Source organism: Astatotilapia calliptera, chromosome 7, assembly GCF_964374335.1.
Source record: "Astatotilapia calliptera chromosome 7, fAstCal68.1, whole genome shotgun sequence".
Lineage (NCBI taxonomy): Eukaryota > Metazoa > Chordata > Actinopteri > Cichliformes > Cichlidae > Astatotilapia > Astatotilapia calliptera.
The window spans coordinates 11,528,756-11,547,919 of NC_137428.1; the positions used below are offsets into that span (position 1 = coordinate 11,528,756).

Here is a 19,164-nt window from a genome sequence, read left to right on the forward strand (position 1 = left end):
ATGGAATAATTTGGAGGGGAGCATTTAAGCTCCATATGTCTGTGCCCAGAAAAACAACTATGTTACACACACACACACACACACACACAAAACTGCATTGTTTCTGTCTTTCCATTCTAACCTCGTGCTGTGAGTGTTACATGGCTTTACTGCAGCATGTAGTTGGAAACATTGCCTCAAACACTTTCAGTGCGATGGAGTAAAAGCAGCACTCTGGGAGCCAGGCTCAGTTATCCAACATATTGATCACTGACATCAGTGACAACCCCACCCCCGCCCTAAAAAAAAAAAAAAACAAAACACAAAAAGAACAGCAGAAAGGTTGCACATTTTGACCCACTTTACAGAAAATACTATTTTCCATGGGCACTTCTGTCAAGCTTAACCACATGAGGATTTAAAAGACACTTCAGACACAGAAGTCCTATGAGGAATCAGTAGACTGCACATTTTTTATACTCGGAGATAAATTTAAGTCGGGCTTTGGTTAGCCAGACAAACGAAACATACATTAGGTTTAATTTACTGCCCGTTTACCCGATATAAAACCACAGCAGCAGGCCTACATGTGAGAGGACGTCAGCACTTTGATCGTCTTTAAATATTTCAAAAAAGGAAAAAAAAAAAAAAAGCACAGCCTCTGTGCACAGACGCACAACATGCCAGGTCAAATAACCAACACTGAGAGGCAGACAGATGCTTACTGTCAAAAGCACAGCAGCACAGACAACAACACAACACTGAAATTGTAAAGACTGCAGGAGCAAAACAGAGTGTGTAGTGATATCCAGCAACAACTTCCTGAAGGGAAAAGTTGTTGTTGTGTTTGTTTGTTTTTTGTTTATTTTGACAGCTGGTTCTGCATCATCGCCCACCTACGCTCACCTTCATCTGCAACGTAAAGGCACCGCTAAATACAACAGGTTTCTGGTGACAGCAGATTAGACGTATTCACAGAACAATTAGTGAAAATGTAAAAAAAAAAACAAAAAAAACCCCCAAAAAAAACCAGTTCTTGTTTTATAAAAAGAAAAGAAAAAAAGAAACTACAAATTATTGACACTAAAAGGGTCAAATAACCCCAAAGAATGACGATGGCTGTTTAACTTCAGATGTTTTCATCAAGTTCATATGAGGTGAGTGAGTGAGTGAGTGAGTGAGTGAGTGAGTGTGTGTGTGTGTGTGTGTGTGTGTGTGTGAGAGAGAAAAGCATTAACGGAGTTCAAACATCATCAGTTATGATATCTTAGCCCAATCGTCTTGGCCTTTTGGCTGAAGTAAAAGGGCAACTTGGTTTTTAGGACTGCTGAGGCACAACTTCCATGAACTTCTGACACAGAGCTGTGGTCGAGTCTGAAAAACAAACATCGGAGACGGTTAATCATCACTTCACCTAAGTTTCCACCCAAACAGAGCTCAAATACACCGACTGCATCCCAAGTCCCATTTATCTGTCCTTAAAGGCCACAGCGGCGTTCTTATTTCCACTCAGGAGAGCTATGAGTGAGGCAAACATGAGATCACCACTAATAAAAACCTTTAACAGGGACCTCCTTCAGATTTAGCAAACCGAGTCTAACCCTGAACCCTGAACTGGGTTTCAGGGGCCAAAACAGCTGAGGTCACCTGGAGTTAAACATTTAACTCAGCGATGAAAGAAAAAAAAAAAACAAAAAAAAAAAACTTGGATATAAATCAAGAGCAAAGCAAATGTTCAAATGAATGGAGCTGAAATATGAAAGCCTATCAGTGTGGACCAACACCATATCTTTCTTTACCCAACGTAAAGCCTTGAGATGATAAATCTGAAATCCTACCAAATTTTACATTTGATTGTTAAATGTTATTATTTAGCTGGAAACTGACAAGGACAAAATGCAGCAGCTGAAGAGAGAAATACGGATCAACACACCAAAGGTATAAACCTAAAATATTAATCAGCAGCAGAACGGAGGACAATTTTAAAAAGTTTCAAGAAGAAAAACTTGTCATGTTTTTATTGAACCTAGCATTGAAACTTTCACGCAGAATTTGAGATAAGTAAAAATCAACTGAGTTTATATTAACCTCATAGGACCTGGCGTCCACATACGTGGACATCACATTTTGGGTTATTTAGACCAAAATACTCAATTTTGCTCTACAAGGGCCTGATATCCACTTACAAGGACATTATACTGCTACTGTTCTATCAAAATGTTAAACAAATATCCTCATATGTGGCTCTTATTTTTCTTAAAAACAAAAATAAGGTAAAAAATAAATAAATAAATCTGGGAATTCTGTGTTTTTACATTCATCGGGCCCCAACATGCCCAAATATGAAAGAGAAATTAAAAATGCATGCCGTGGAAGAGTTTGGGTCTTAGGAGGTTAATGCACAAATTAAAAGCGCACACAAAAACAGGTGGAATAAAATGCTCCAAGTAACATATTCATAGACAAGGGGGAGGAGTTTGTTTTACTTTGTTTTAAAATAATTTCCCCCAGGGATCAATAAAGTATTCTGATTCTGATTCTGATACTTACGGATTCCATTTCGCAGCCACTTGGGTTTAGTCTGCCACCACACACCAATAAAATAGACGGGCAGTCCAGTGCCGATGATCCCAAAGCCGATGGCGCACTCGACTGGAGTCTTCCAGAAGGAGACGATGATAAGGAAGAGGCAGGCTAACACAAAGCTCACTGGTAGCAGAATGTTCACCTGCAGGGAGAAGCACAAAAACTCATAACTGAGTGTTTGCTGAGAAATAACGCCGCTGTAAGCCACTTCTGCATTGGCTCGATGTTTTAGAGTCAGCGCGAAGTGACCCAAAACTACAGTTCCTCCATGAGCCACTTGAGACAGGCTCGCAAAAGGAGTCAAAAGCTCCTAAAATACCCAAATTTGTAGCAGGAAAAAGAATATTTGCAATATGCTACAAAAAACAGTTATGACGTAAACTGTTTTACAACGTATCCACCAGGATAACTGAGCTACGGGCGTGGCACCACTTAGCCAATATGTGTGTGTCTGCATTGCCCCTATGGCAGCTACAACATTAGCACTCCACCATTTCATCCACATAAGGTGGCAGCGGAAATGCTAACAAGGAAGGCTCAAAATCCAATCCTAAACCAATGAGGGACATCATGGTGGCTAAATCCATCATTTATACTCTATGCACAGAACCTACGGCCATCTTTTATATACAGTCGTTGTGATATCTAACCTGGCCAAGCTAGATGCAATAAGACAGGATGCTCCCTATTATGTATGCTAGATAAACTCATTTAACCACTAGTGTCAACTAATGGACTCTTCCATTAGCACCCTTCAGTTGTAAAAATCATCAGCCAAGTAAAATATCGAATCACCGCCACCGCCACCCTCACAGCTCTGGTTAGCTGAGGTGATAAAATGGGATGCCAGGATGTGGCAGGTGGCACGATTCAATAAAGTCTAAATCTTTCACAGATTGTCCTTATAATCTATGGTGGCCCTGAGAGGCCAAATGCACTGCAACTTAAGAAAACACCAGTAAATAGAAAAAACACAGAAAAAGCTCACAAAACACAACAGAAGTGTAAACGGCTAATAGCAAACATGCATCTACAGTATCTTATGGATTATCCAATTAAAATTACCTGCATCTTTTGCTCCCTCACAACACATAAGCTGTGAATGCGTCTCCCAGAAAAATTTAAACTGTTGTGTTTTGAAAGCTTTTGCAGTATTTTTACATTCGCTCATACTTTCTTAAGTTTAAGCTGCAGTGCATTTGACCTCCCAGCGCCACTGTAGTAATGGTAAATGGCCTGCATTTGTATAGCGCTTTTCTAGTCCATAGGACCCCAAAGCGCTTTACACTAGGGCTGGGTATCGTCACTGATTTCTAGAATCGATTCGATTCCGATTCACAAGGTCCCAAATCGATTTGATCCACAATTCGATTCGGGGAAATTTTGCCTCAGACAGTCAGAAATATTATAATTCAGATCATGCATCAGTACATTTCCATATTTTTATATCTATAAAAAGAAAGCTGACACTTGCGAGACTTTATCAAAGGTGTGAGCGTCACAGCAGATGCCTTTGTGTCAAAGTAACTGAGGATAAAACACAGAAAAACATGAAGGTGATTTTCCTGGCCTGGGATTTAATAAAAATATTCTGCAGTAGATCAAAAATGAAAGAAAACCATTAATCAACATGTGAACATTACCTGATGCTGCGGAAGTGAAGCAGAGCAAAGTTACAGAGGTTTTAGAGACACAGCTGAGCGTTTTGCAATTTTGCATAATTTAAAAAAGTTTACATTTGTTCAGAAGCTTGTTGAACGGCAGAAATTAGGTTTTCTTTTCGGAAGTAGGTAAAAGGAAAATAACAGCGGCCGACAGCGCTGTAAACAACGGTAGACTTGTGCATAACAAGCAAGCGAATAATGCAGAAAACAGAGATTTTTAGATGGGAAACTGTTCTTGAAGTATACTGAGAGAGAGAGAGAGCTGTGCATGAAGTGTGATTTTATCGTGGTGGCAGCAAAACAATAAGAGGGAATTCATGACGATGTTTATGTGAAGTGTAGTTTGGATCTCCTTTTGCTGCTGGTTCAGTCAATATTGTTTGGAGAGAGATAAAAACCTGCAGCTTTTGAATCTAGCGCAAAAAGGGCGTAAACACAAAGCGCGGACCCGCCGACGGATCAGGATCAGCGAGCTGTCAGCTTTCAGCCCCGACCATGTACGTGCCGTCGGGTGAGAAAGGCACATCTCACTGATTCTGATCCGTCGGCGGGTCCGCGCTTTGTGTTTACATCTTTGTGCAGAATCCGTGTTCCTGCTCTCATTTACTGTTTTAGCTGTTTGGTGGTTGTTGAAATTTAGTGCGGTTTAACCTGAGATTCACGTTTCGGGCAAAATAAATTTATATTAAAAAATCGATTCAGGATTTTAATGAATCGATATCACGTAATCCAAGCTAGAATCGATTTTAATCAATAAATCGATAATCAAAACCCACCCCTACTTTACACTACATTCAGTCATTCACCCATTCACACACACATTCACACACTGGCGATGGCAAGCTACATTGTAGCCACAGCTGCCCTGGGGCGCACTGACAGAGGCGCCCCAGGGCAGTAATAATAATCCCGGTGTTATGTTTGATAGCGTCTGTGCTCAATAATCATATATGCGATGCACATGTGTTCAGATGCATTTGGCCACGTAGCATCAATGTGAGTGGACACTGTCAATAACTGAGCTGTTCTTAGAACACTGTGCCCTATCTCTCCTACAAAAAGGAATAAATCTAACTGTGATTCTCCACTACTCTCATTGGCTGAACAGCAGGAATGTGACAGACAAAGAAAGGAGAAAGGAAAAGAGTGGGAGAGTGAAAGAGAGATGGAGGTCAGCAGGGACAGTGCCGCTCCTGTCCCAGCCACCCGCTTTCACACAGGACTGGACCAGTACATCCATTTGCCTCTTTCACTTTTCCGCCTCTGACCATCAAACACACACTCAAATTGTAACAAGGGTCCTCTGTGATGCGGAGAGTGCAGCGGTAGCGCTCTTCCTCTTACTCACACACACACACACGTTTGTGTTTCCATCACCTCAGAGGACATCACGGAGATCGTGCAAACCTACCCAAACCATAGCTAACTTTCCAAATCTGGACCCTAATTGTGAAAGCTTTCAACCTCAAATGTAACATTCAAAGACTTTTTTTTTGCTTTTCCCACACTGACTGTATAAACACATTCAGGTCCCCACAGCATGGGTAACACGAGTACACTGCGCACACACACACACACACACACACACACACACACACACACACACACACACACACACACACACACACACCCAGCCTCAGCACCAGCTGACTAGCATCCAGCTCCCCTCCTGTCTTTTAATCTGTGATCAGTATCTGTTCATCTGCACTGAATGGATCTTTGTCTGTCGCTTTACACAAAGAAGGAAGATTTCCTGCTGCCAAAGCCAACTTCAGTGGGAGTCAATGATGACAAAGACCAAGAGAAGATCCATTGTTTTGGCCTGCCTGACAGACTAGTTCTCTCCACCACCAGCCACATTTTTTGCTGAAAACCTCTTAAAAACAGTTCTCGAGGCTGACTCACCTTTATTGGTCGATCCAGCTCAGGCTTCTTATAGCGGAGCCACATCATTCCTATGATTGCCATGGCGATGCAGAGCCAGTTGAAGAAGCTGAAGAAGTTTATGACGGAGAAGATGTCGTTGGAGAAGGCGTAGAGCAGCGTCATTAAACACTGGACAGACGGAGAGAAGGGAAAACATTACCTCTCTAAGTCTGGTGACACTGCCTCCAAGTATGAGATTTTCTGCATGCAATTAAATAAAGTAACTCATTGAAGTTCAACTGAGCAGGTGTAAGTTGCTAGCATGTTGGTATGGTTTGATTCTCCGCTGTGTAAGAGAGCAGCAAAAAGTCTTTGTTTTCAGAAAAGTTCACCTTTGTCCTTTTATTCAAAATTAATTAAAAATATTCTGTAACTGTATATAATAACCTATTATGCAGTGAAGTGAAGTGAGATCCCACAAATTAAAATACTGAAAAGACACGCACACTATTATTTTAGCTATGGTTTCAGAAGATGTACTCTCTTGCATGCCAATAAAGAAAGTTAAAAAACCAAAAACATACAGTGAATATAAGTGAGGGGAGTGGGGTCAGCAGAGTGGGGTGGATCATTGACAGCAGACTGGGCAGGTGACCCTCCCGAGAACCCACAAAGAATAACCTGAGATGAATAGAAAGACACAGATATGTGATTAATCGCTGTGAAAAGAAAGATGAAGAGGCTCCGGGTGTTTCTAATCTTGACTCTTAACACTTGCTAATTGTGTGTGTGTGCGCACGAGTTTTTTTTTTAAACATGGTTGGTGTGAGAGTGTTACCTGGATGATGTGAACAGTGAGCCGTTGACTGATCCAAAGCAGGACAGGCCTACAAACACCGGGATGATCCACGCCATGGGACCCAGGTGGTAGTTACCAAAATCCTGTAGACAACAACATCAGCAACATATATTCAGCATTCAGCAGCAAGTATTCACATCTTTGGACCCGTTATACCCCCCACCCAAATATACAGTGCTGCTAATTTCTTTAAGACAATTACAATCAAGACCGACTTCTTGGAAACTAAACATAAAATGGTCCCGGGCAGTAGTTTTCCAGGCTTCCTGAAGGTGTCTTAAAGTTTTTCTTTGGACACTGGCTGCCTTAAAATACTGCTGTAAAACAAGGTGGAGGCTCTGTCAGGGCAATGGCTTCATTTTTTCAAATTGGCAATGATCCCAAACACTATGCAGTAAGCACACCTGGATAGAAAAACACACTATCACTCATGAACTGGCCTCCCCAGAGGCCGGGCTTCAACATTATTAAAGTAGTATGCGATCATCCTGATAAAGAATGGAACAAAAGCCAGTCAGCATCTAAAGAAGAGCTTCAAATGTCCTTGAAGAAGCCTGGAGAACTATTCCCTAAGACCACTTAGAGGAATTACAAGAAAATTTCCCTTCTGCTTCACGCGTGGTTTTGGATTGGCTTTAACTCAGGAGGTAGATTAGAGCAGGTTGTATACTAATCAGAAGGTTGCTGGTTCAGTCTACTCCAGTCTGCATGTCAAATATCCTTCGGAAAGACTCCAAGCTCCTCTCCGAAGCATCTATTGGAGTATGAATGTGTGTGAATGTTAGATAGGAAGCACTTAAAGCATACCAAATACAGACTTTCAAGCTTGTTAGAACTGTACAAACTCTGTTTTTGTCTTATATCTTTTAATAAATCACCGAACCAATTTCCCATTTTCCTAGCAAAATATAAAGAAATGAGGGATGGCTCAAGACTTTTGTACATTACTGCAGCTCAAAGCACTCACCACAGCCACAGCCTCTGAGTTAAGCATCTGATCGGGGGAGAGTGTGGTGAAATAGGCCAAGTTTGTTAGGACATACACTGCTGTCACTATCGGCAGGGAGATGATGATGGCTCGAGGAAGGTTTCTGAGGAAAACGTACAACAACGGCAGGCTGATTACAACTGCGGACTTTTGACTACTCCACATGAATTTTAAAGGTAAAAATCACAATTGTGATCAACTTACTTGTAAGGTTCAATCATCTCCTCTGTAACAAAATTCAAGTAGTTCCTGGAAACAAAAGAGACAACAAATAGGTATTGAACAGTAAAAAGCAATGAAGATGCACTGAACCTTTATTTTTCTGATATTTATTATTTAAAAGAAACATTAGTAATGTACAGTATGTTCAGTGTTATTTGTAATAGCCATTCATTGGACTTATCAGATGATATGTTACTGACAAAATGCCCCAGCGTTTGATCCATTTTCACACCGTCTCCAAGCACCAGGTTTAACATTTGAATTGAGGGAAACTGGATACAGGCAGACAGTGGACAGCAAACTAATTGCACAGCTAGGCTGATGTGTTAACTCACCAGCCACCGTAAGCAAACAGGCCACTGTAGAGTGCCAGGCCAATACTTCCAAACTCATATTTGGACCCCTTGAAGGAATTCTCTGGAAGAAGTCCGGCTGTATCACCTGGAGAAGACAAAAGGATTAGGATTTATAAAAAAAAAAAAAAAAAAAGCCCCAGTTTACCGTCTGCGCTATTGGGCCACAGGCAGGTTGACCAGTCATTCTGGCATAATACATAAAACACTGACCAGTGAATCCACAAGCCAAAGAGCCTTTGAAAGGGAAAATGTCTAATATCATGCTTAAATCCGCCCCACTATGCGGATCAGTGAAGGACTGCAGAATTACTGGAGTTAAGACCTGGCTGAGACAGTCAATAAGTAACCCAGACAGTGGCAAGGCTATGCGGGTTGACATAAGGCTCACGCAGCCTATAAAAGAGGCAGAGGTAAAAGACGAGGGAGAGGAGCAGGGGAAAGTCTGTGGTTAAGGATAGTTCAACTTTTTAACATTTGTGTCATTTCTAATTATCATAGCTCTATGAATCGCGCCTTCCATCCAATGGCATATGAGATGCTAACGCTGATATAAATGCAACTTGTTCCAGCAGACAGCATATGTATTTCTCAAATCCTGAGCCCTTATGGGGATTTATCACATTCTGATCACTGCCTCTTTTTCCAGTCCTTCAGGTTTCTGCTGGTTGTAGGGGATCTGTGTACAAATTCCTGCTCTCCACGACATGCATTCTCATTCTCAGACATGGCGACGGTTGCTAAACCAACAGCCCCCGGCAGTGTTGGTACTGGGAGGGTTAGCCCTGACCCAATGTGCAGCGTGGGAAACGCCCGATTATTGTGCAGCCTGGTCCAACGGACAGCCTCATGCATTGCTCCACCTCTGATGAAGCAGACAGATGTGTGGCCACAGTGTCAAGAGACCATGGCGCTCACTTTGAAGAAGTTTGATTATTTTGAACTGTGAATAATGCAAAAATATCTATTGCAAGAATAAAAGTATGGACTGATAATCTACATGATGGGTCCCCCTTAAGATGGATTGCTTTTAATATTTGAGACAGTTGTCGTCTGAGTTTGCCTTTAAATATTCTGCTGCATATTCCAGCATCAGTTAAACGTCACAAAGCAGCTTGCTCATGCTGGTTTGACATTTCTATGAAGAAGAATAGATTTTTTTTTTTTTTTTTTAAACCATGTGAGTAGCCACACATTGCACAAGTCATGTCATCCACCTCAGGCCTTATGTTGACCCGTGTCTCAACTCGACAGAATTCCTGTTAAACTCACAGCTTCTGATCAGGCTTAAAAATCAGTGCAATGGCCAATTTCATAGTAACCTTTACAGATTCCTATGATAGCGAAGTCTGACTCATCACAGCTCCTTTTGTTTTCCTTTTCTGATATGATATGACATTTTTACGGGACTTACTGACCTTTGATATTTAACGGGGGAAAAAACAAAACAAAACAAAAAAAAACAAAAAAAAAAAACAAAACAAAACACAGAAACTTAATCTTTAAGAAAAGCAACCAAATTAAGGCACATTTCTGTTAGATCATTCATGCAAGCCATTTGTGTGAATGATCCAACAGAAAAGCAACCAAATAAGCCTCTTTTCATAGCTAAATGATGCGTTTTATTTGAACTGATAACACTTAGACCTCCTATTATTAGGCATGCGTATGGTGAAACCTTTAAATCTTTGCCTAAAGTCAGAGTGGGGGACTTTCCTCACAGTTCTGTTTCTACCACTCATCACATTCCACCATATCGGTCTGGGCACGCTGACCCACCACCAGCTGGTCTCATGATACAGGCACCAGACAGTGAAAGTAACACACACACACACACACAACCAAATATGCATGAACGACAGAGAACACACACGCAGCCGATAACTTGCCAGCAACACCTGAATGAACTAAATTCCTGCCTTTTTTCCATTCTGTGTGTAGAATCAGGGCACAAAGCACAACTCTGACAATGCACTCAAAGACACCTCTTTAGTTTTTTGATAAGCACACTTTATTTCAAGTGCATATTAGTTCTCTCAGTCACGCTCTTTACAACCACAAATATTGACAGATCATGAAATGGCAAAAATCGGTCAAGGTCTTTAGCACGCAGCTATGACAATGGTTTTAATCCACTTATTTATTGTAAGAAATATTAACCTGCTTACCTTATAATCATTTACAGTCACTTCCTCACGCAAAGAGTTCTCTACATTTCAGTGAGGCCCAGTACCAATGCATGTTGTTGGTGAGCAGATCAAATTGGCACAGATGTCGTCAGCTATAACCCCGAGTCTGATTCCAAATACAGGGCCTTTCTACTTGTCATTCCCCTGCGTTCTTTCCCTTCATTTCCTGGCTTTCTCAACAGCTCCCTGCTAATAAAGGCTTTTGTGCCTTTATTAGAAGCTGCTGTGGTGTAAGCTTTAAAGTATCTCAACTATTCTTGTTTCTTCACATCAATACAGTGAATAGGCTGGTTTTACATCAGAAAATATGTTTCTTGATGTGGTTCAGACTCACAGTTAGCGGTAGCACATGGATTAGTTATACTGTTTGAAATGAGATGAAGTATTTGTACATAGGTGGGAGGTAACCACCTGTGAATCAGGTATGGTAAACAGGCTTTCTAGCAAACACGCCTTTACTTTTTGGACACCTTGGGGCACCTTGGGGCAGGGAGAGCTGTGACCCAGCAGTGGATTTTCACACGAGGTTAGAGAACACTGGTTTGTGAGTGTAACTTTGGGTGTGAGCGGCTGTGTTGAATAATTCCTGTTACAGTCAAGTAAATGAAGACGATGGGAGGGAGAACTTGTTCTTACAGATAGATGGTCAACCTTCTCTCCGTTTGCTTCTCTTACAAACAGTGTGGGCGGCAGTCAAACTAAGAAGGCGGAGGCTTTATTGGAGCTAATCAGATTACACTGCCTTCTAATCTGACACTCCAGGCCTCATGAACAGGGCCCTATGTGTAAAGCTTCAGAGCCGTGCTTTAACAATTCCCATGCACTCACTAAATGCTTCAGAAAGCTAGAAATATTTGGAATTGTTGAATCTAAAGTGAACCCGTTAGTGCATGAGGTGCTTTCGAGGCGCACTCAACCAGTCACGAGCCAGGGAGAGCTACAACAGAAAGAGGGATTATGCTTTCCTTTGTTGATATAATGACAGGCACATGCCTAGTCTTTCTAGAAGTCTATGTAATGTCAGACGTCCCAGGTAAACAGTTATTAGAAGCAGAGTGATGATTAAAGATCTTAAAATTGATTCAGAGTAGACACCAAACCAGAAATGACACTTGGAAAAGGACTAGAATAACAAATTGGTAGAATCCGTCCTCGTGTTTCATTTACAAACCAAAACAGACACTAGATAGGTGAACTTAGCATTCAGCTTACAGGGAACGGATCAGGAAGGAAAGATGAATGAAGCCGCAGAGTAAAAGCAGGTACAGCTCATGCTTGTTATTTACTTGAGAACACTTTGATGAAGTTTTCTCACACTACTGGGGGAAGAATTACTTTCAAAAGTATTAATGTAATTAACGGTATTGTGAGAGTAGAGCACAAAGGTCAGAGGCTGCTCCCTGCAGCTGCTGATGTTACAGATTCCACAGTTTGCTATGAATTCCCCACAGTTACTGACACAAGGCTGACACAGGTTTGCTGACATGAACAAAAACAGCGGAAATTGATATTTTGGCAACTTTTATCGAATGTTGTGAGTCACTGCAACCTTTTTACCTCTGGATATTCAATATTGGATCCATACGGCACGATTTTGGTCGAGCACCTTAAACTAACAAACTGGGAAGTCACCTCAACTTTACAAAGATTTATTAACGAGTGCCGCACAGAACATCGGTGTATGAGTCGAAAATATTGGCTTTAAAAGTCTGACAAGGAGACATGCTGAACCAGACGCAGCTCTGGTTTAATCGACCGCCACTCAGGTGATCTCGGACCTATGATCTCCGACCTGTCATTTTACCCACTAAGCCTGTGCATCTGTGGCTCCAGTGCACCTCACAGCTCCAGCTGAACATGTTAAATTTATCCCAGTTTGGTTCTGATTAAGTAATCTTGCCCCATAACAGGATACCCTTGCTCACTTACTTCTGTGTGCAACAGTTAGCTGAAGTTTTACACCAACAATTTGGCAGTAGCGGCAACTAATAAGGGATCAGAACATAAACAGTGGATTTGGATTTGATATGAAAACAAAAAGCAGCAGAGACTGGCTGGTGCTGCAGTGCGCTGTTAACGTAATTTTAGATACACATTTATCACGAAAGAAACAGGCTGAAGTAAAGCCAGACTAAACCCAGTCTGCTTTCGGTGTTGTGTTTTGATGCATTTCCTTCATAATATTTTAGCTTATTTCCTTTTTTTGTTGTTGTTATTTTGAATGTGGACACTTGTGCAACTGCATCAACTTTGCAGTGCAGCTGCAGTTTTAAGTAAACCAGTACTGCCACAAAATCTGCTGAATTTCAATACATCGATGGAATATAAGGTGTTAGTGTGTTTACACTGACGTCAGTGTTTCATACAGTGAAAATACACAGGTCATGTACAGAGTCTAGAGCCAAAATAAGCCCTGTGGTCAATCTCCTTATACTCAGATGTACCAGCTCATCCTCATTCAATACACAGTGCTTGCTGTATTCCCTTTTATTGCATTTCTTTCTTACTATTTCTGTCCAGGAGAGCTACTCTGATCTAATGCTAATGATCTAATGTACCCCCGTTTTCCATTTTCCTCCGTCTCTCTCAGAGGAATACGATGGACAACAGCTTCATTGCGTGCAGGAAGAAAGCCAGCCATGAGAGCACAGTTAGGAGCCAACACGGGCAGCAGATTGGGTACAAGCCTCCAGTCGCCTGGTAGAAGCTTTAACCTCACAAAAGAAGCAGAGGGGTCTTGTGTCAGCTTTGATATGTAGACCGTGGTAGTCAGTCTTGGCTGAGAGTGCCAAACCCTTCCTCTAGAGGGCAGTTTGATCGCGTAAGCACACTTCCTGTCTGATTAAAAGCACACTTTTCAGTGGTTTATAGTGAGCTGAGCACATGTTCGTGCTTGTTCAAACAGAAGTTATTTGTGACTCAGACTTGCAACAGTCAATGAGCACACTCCCAAATGTGTCCTACATAAGAGCCATTATATGGTTTATCTGTCCTATCTTTACACAACGCTTCACCAGATCCTGTTGGTTGTAATAAAATTCAGAAGTCACTCCATGAAATCAAATATCTACAAATCATGTGTGTGAGGATTTACTCGGGATGGGAACACAGCAGCTGAAAGAGAGGCGATCCAGACACAATTTAAGAGTCACAAGCGATGAAAGACATGAAAGCTTTATACGTCTGGGCCATCACGACTTTCTTTTTAACACAATTAACCTCACAGTCACAGTCAGTTTGCCGGTTTTAATCTTAGACTGACTTTGAGGAAAAAGGTACACGACAACACTTCTTCAAATCTCTTAGTGAAGGAGACACAGATCCATTAAGTTAAGTAATCTAATTTAAGGATTTCCCCCTTGAAACTGAGATTACCTGCTTATGTAAGGGTTGATTGTGCCAGCAGGCGAGCTACTGTGTCAATGGAATACACAGCTGGAGTAAACACAGCTGAAACTTCCTGTTTTATGTCGCGTGGCACACAAACTGGTCCGTCAACTTCCTTGACGCTGATGCAATCACTCAACTCAAACTGTAAAGACTTTCTACACTGCCTAAATCATTTAAGGGAATCTAATAACAATATAAGCGGAACATTAAAATCCACAGTTCATAAAATCCACATATTTTACCATGGAGTTTATTTACTGTTTAACTTTTGTAATGTGTGTCAGGCTCTTAAAGTAACCTTTTTATGCTTTTTAATTACTTTCTGATACACTGTCACGATGGTCTATCCTCTTATTACAGTTTTTTCTGAATGCTTAAACCCTAACTGTGATTCCTGTAGCACAATCTCTAAAACTATTCAGACTTATAGCAAAACCACTCACTGAGTTTGCAAAACTAAAAGCACAAAAACTGCTTTGCACTCAGTTTGCAATTTTGTAACACACACTTTGCAAAACTGTAGGCACAATTCACTGCACAACACTCAATTACCAAATTTCCAACACACTCCTAGCAAAAGTATACACATGTATGGCTATCATTAACACTAATTTGCCAACTGTCTGGCACACTTTCACATGTCAAAACTTTCTTAGATAATTAGTTCACTTTGCAATCAGCCTAAGCACTACAATACAGGTAAGCTGTGTGTGTGGAGTACAATGGAGAGAGCAGAAAGAGTGAGAAGTAGAGGAGGCCGAGGAAGAGGACGTGGAGGTGAAGAAGTAGGATGAAGAGGACGACAAGGACAAGGAGGAGCAAGAGGAAGACGAGGAGGGGGGAGAGGAAGATGAGGAGGGGGGAGAGGAAGGGTAGGAAGAGTAAGAAATAGAATTGCTGATGACATCAGAGCTACAATAGTGGACCATGTAATCAACCGTGGAATGACCCTGAGGGTAGCTGGCCAACGGGTCCAGCCTAACTCGAGCCGCTACACTGTAGCAAGTACCATAAGGACATCTTGAAATGAGAATCGGTTAGTACAGTCACTTCGCACAAAGATTTGTAGCACTGCCATATGCCAATGAGAAACACACCAATACCACTGATGTAAAAATACTGAAATTGTTACTTTACAGAATTGCTAGATGACCAGATGCTGGGGGCAGAGGAAGCATGTTCACTGCAGACCAAGTAACCCATATAGTCATTATGGCGATTGCAAATAATCCTATACTTGGAAATAAACACTTGTGTTTGTTTTGATGTGTTTGAATAAACACCAGTACTTGAAGTTTGGATCCCTCTATGCTTATGGATCTATGACAGAAGTATGAGCTCACACTGACATAGCCTACCTTGTGCACAGAGAAAGCAAAAGCCAGATGTGTTTTGTATTCATACCATCAGTGTGCAGTTGGCGCATTGTGTGCTTAGTAGATGATGGCTTGTGTGTACTGTTTGATACGGAAACACCATTTTTACGAAGGTGTGAAGAGTTAATCTAGCTGTGTTTGCTTTTGCAAGAGAACTACAATGTTTTGATTATTGGGTGACAGGTTTTCTTATTTGTGTGAAGAGTTTTGCAAAATTAGCCAATAGTTACAAAAAATGTGCTTAAGCAATCAGAAAAAACTGTAAACATGGACAATGTTTAATAAGAGCTAATGGATCAGTATGGTGTCACAGAGAGCAGAAATCCTTAATGTGGGCATCTCAGACGGCGAGCACGGAAGCCACACCCACCTGATGTTCAAACCTCCTCCTTTTTAGGAACAGCCAGTGAAAAGGAGAGGGAGGAAAAACAGACTGAGTGGGTTCATCAAGCCTGAGTATATTAGAAAAAGAGTGCTTTGAACTATAAATCACGGAGATGCACAAGTCCAAACTGTCAGCACGTGTCATTTGCATATTTGTGGCTACCTCAGCCCGTCTTCAGCCATGTCGGTCATTTACATTTTAACTTGTTAAAGGTGTGTCTGGAGGGATGGAGGGAAACGCTTATAAAGTGGGGGTTGGGCAAATAAAGCCGGCATAAGAGCAAAGAGGTGACGTGTGCATTTGTGTATCTGTGTGCTTGTGCAAGGTACCTTGTCCAATCTTGACAAATCCGATGATGATGATGAGCGCGAGCGCTAGAAGCTTGGCTGCCGCGAAGAAGTCCTGCACTCTGGTGGCCGCCTTCACGCTGTAGCAGTTCACAAAGGTTAACAACACTGCGAAAGAAAAGGAGGCAGAGAATAAGACCACAGAGTAAAAGAGGCCACTGACACATAAAGCTTACAGGTGTGTTACGCGTATAGGAAACCAATCTTGTAACCAGTCAAATTGCACAACTTTACCCTGTAATGTGTTTCTTCTGCTCCACTTGTGGGACCTTACAGTGAGTGTGTGTGATTGTACGTTCTGCTGTCAACATGACGCGAGCAGAGGAAGAAGTTACAGGGGTGACACATTTTAAGAGAATAAAGTCTTTTCTCCTGTACCCATCTGTCTTTTAAATGCCCATGTACCGGCTGGTGCCTACCCTATCCTCCATAAGCGCACACACGCAAAGTTGCTGCAGTAGCCTGTTAGAAGTGATTAACTAAAGCAGCAGGCCTGTTCAAAGCTCCTAAATCAGGTCGGGGCCACAATAGAAAGACGAGACGGCACAATGAGGCTCTGTATTTGAGAGACCAGGACAAAGGAGAAGGAGGCCAAGTACAGTACAGGGGTAGACACACTTTGGCATCCAGACCCACAAACACACACTAATGGCTAATACTTGGGCATGTAGCGTACACGTATATTCACAAACCTGAAGGGAACAGAGACACGCTGATCTGAATTATACAGATTCCAGCAGCAGTCAAATTAAACAAAACCTGGCACTAAAATAGACTTTAGGAGCTATGAATGTGCAGCGACCCTGACCACCTCACAGACACACACACAGACACACACACAGACACACACACACACACACCTCTAAACTTATGTTCAGGCTGCCATGAAGTCTTGAAAAGAAGAATGAAGTGATGAAACAGGTGAGAATCCTGAAATAATTGCTTTAAGACAAAATAAGGTGTAAAACAGCCCAGTGCACATAGAAAACTCTCTGCACATCCATCATAAATGTGCGGCTGTTTATTAACTTAGACATGCGACACGGAAAACTGATGATAAACTACTTGTTTTTAAACCGCACCACTAAAACTGGGGTTAAATCATCTATTGGTGTATATTTGCTTGCATTTGATTTAATAAAACCAACTTACATTAAGTTATCATATCTAAGCTTTAAGTAATTAAAATGAAGGCATTTATTTTGATTTCTTTGCTGCTTATCACGTCACAGAAAATATTATTTATGATAAACACCAGGAATTATTTCAAAGCAATTAATTGGGTTATTTTTAAGACCTATAACCTGTGAGCAACCTACATCACCCCGGCAGCTGATGTAATATCGCCGCATTTTTTCCACTACTACACGCGCGTGTGCGAGTGCTGATGGTATCGCACGCGCTCCATAGGATGAGGCTTTATATATTGTGTGTGAGCATAGTCGTCCATTATCTCAGGAGGTGCCCACGAGGCACAGGTGTTTTTATAGTATAGATATACAGGAAGTGCAACCACAACCGCCTGCATAGGGACTCTCTCTCTCTCTCACACACACACACACACACACACACACACACTAAAGTTGCATCATCTCGCCCGGTGCCTGAGCTCCGATACTCACTGATGCAGAGACAGGCCACTAGCTTGGCCCCCGTCTCCGGCACCGAGCACACGGGGAACAGCGGCTTCAGGAGGTAGGTGGCGAAGACGTAGGCGACGATATACTGGGAGGACGGCCGGATGATAAGCAGCTCGATCCAGAGTTTGAGGAATGCCGGCAGGGAGCCGTACACTTCCAAGATGTAGGCATAGTCGCCGCCGGACTTGGTGATGGTGGTCCCCAGCTCCGCGTAGCAGAGGGCGCCCACTGTGGAGAAGACCCCGCACACCGCCCACACTATGAGGGACAAACCCACAGAGCCAGCCTCCCTCACTACGCCTGTCGGCGTGACGAAGATACCCGAGCCGATGATGGTGCCCACGATGATGGCCACGCCGTTCAACAGCGTGATGGTCCTCTTCAGGGCGACCCCTTCCTCCGCTCCGTCTCCTGCTGTGACGTTGCCGGGGCTGCTGAGGTCGCTTCCCGGTCCTCCATCCTGACCGAAGCCCCCCCTATCACTGCCGCTACCCGGGGACAGCATCCTCTCAGTGACCTGCTTATCCTCCTCCCTGTCCACGGACGAGTTGGAGTTTCTCTTCTTCAGCCCTGACATCGCTGGCTGAGCTGGTTCCTCTTCTGTCTGCCGCACAAAGCTTCCCGTCTCGCCCCCCTCTGTCGTCAGTTTGATGTGCCGGTCGCTCTGATGCTCAGGCCGGCCTCAGCCACGAGGAGTCCACGGCGTGTCTGTTGTGTGACTCAGAGCGGCGTGCTTTCTCTGCTCTACTCTCTGAACGAATAAAAGAATCGTGGAAATTACGACGTCTCTTACGTCAGAGCCTATCCTCCATAAAGCCCTCCTTTATTCTTTACACCCCCTAGCGTCGGAAATCTGCTACTGCTCCGCCTCACCCCCGAAGCCCACACAGCACCCGTGGCTTTCAGGGACCAGATCACAGAGAAATCATGGGACACGGCCACCCCCGGGTAACTGTTCTGCGTGAAAGTAACACAACCAGTTTAAGGAGACACTAGAAGATGTTAGTGAGGGCATTTTTTTAACTGTATTTTCAGAAGTTTTACAGCATTTCTTCTAGATGAAGGTCTCCACCACCCAGGGGCAGATTTAGAGGGGTGGCATGTGCCATCCTGAAATGATCTCTTGCCACCCCTAGTGTCACCCTAGTTTTTCATATGACATTGTTGTTTATTAAGACAGGTTTAAGATAAGGTAGCATTAACACTTTGAAGGTAGAATGATGGTGAGTGTTATTAACACACTGTGTGCCGCATCTCCAAAACGCATGACCAGCATGTGAATAAGCTGACATAGCAACAAGCTGCAGTCACGCTGAGTCT

The 19,164-nt window shown here is 42.6% G+C and overlaps 1 protein-coding gene across 1 annotated transcript; it reads right to left on the reverse strand.

Moving 5' to 3' along the window:
- Positions 1 to 422: 422 nt before the first annotated feature.
- slc7a5 (solute carrier family 7 member 5) lies at positions 423 to 18,618 on the reverse strand. The gene is made up of 10 exons (XM_026172940.2): positions 17,827 to 18,618; positions 16,187 to 16,312; positions 8,500 to 8,605; positions 8,147 to 8,191; positions 7,922 to 8,045; positions 6,934 to 7,037; positions 6,680 to 6,776; positions 6,135 to 6,284; positions 2,530 to 2,707; positions 423 to 1,353 (listed from the first exon to the last, which is right to left on the reverse strand). Exons 1-10 carry the CDS (start codon positions 18,419 to 18,421, stop codon positions 1,298 to 1,300), a joined length of 1,581 nt encoding a protein of 526 aa, XP_026028725.1. The 5' UTR covers positions 18,422 to 18,618; the 3' UTR covers positions 423 to 1,297.
- Between the last annotated feature and the right edge of the window lie 546 nt (positions 18,619 to 19,164).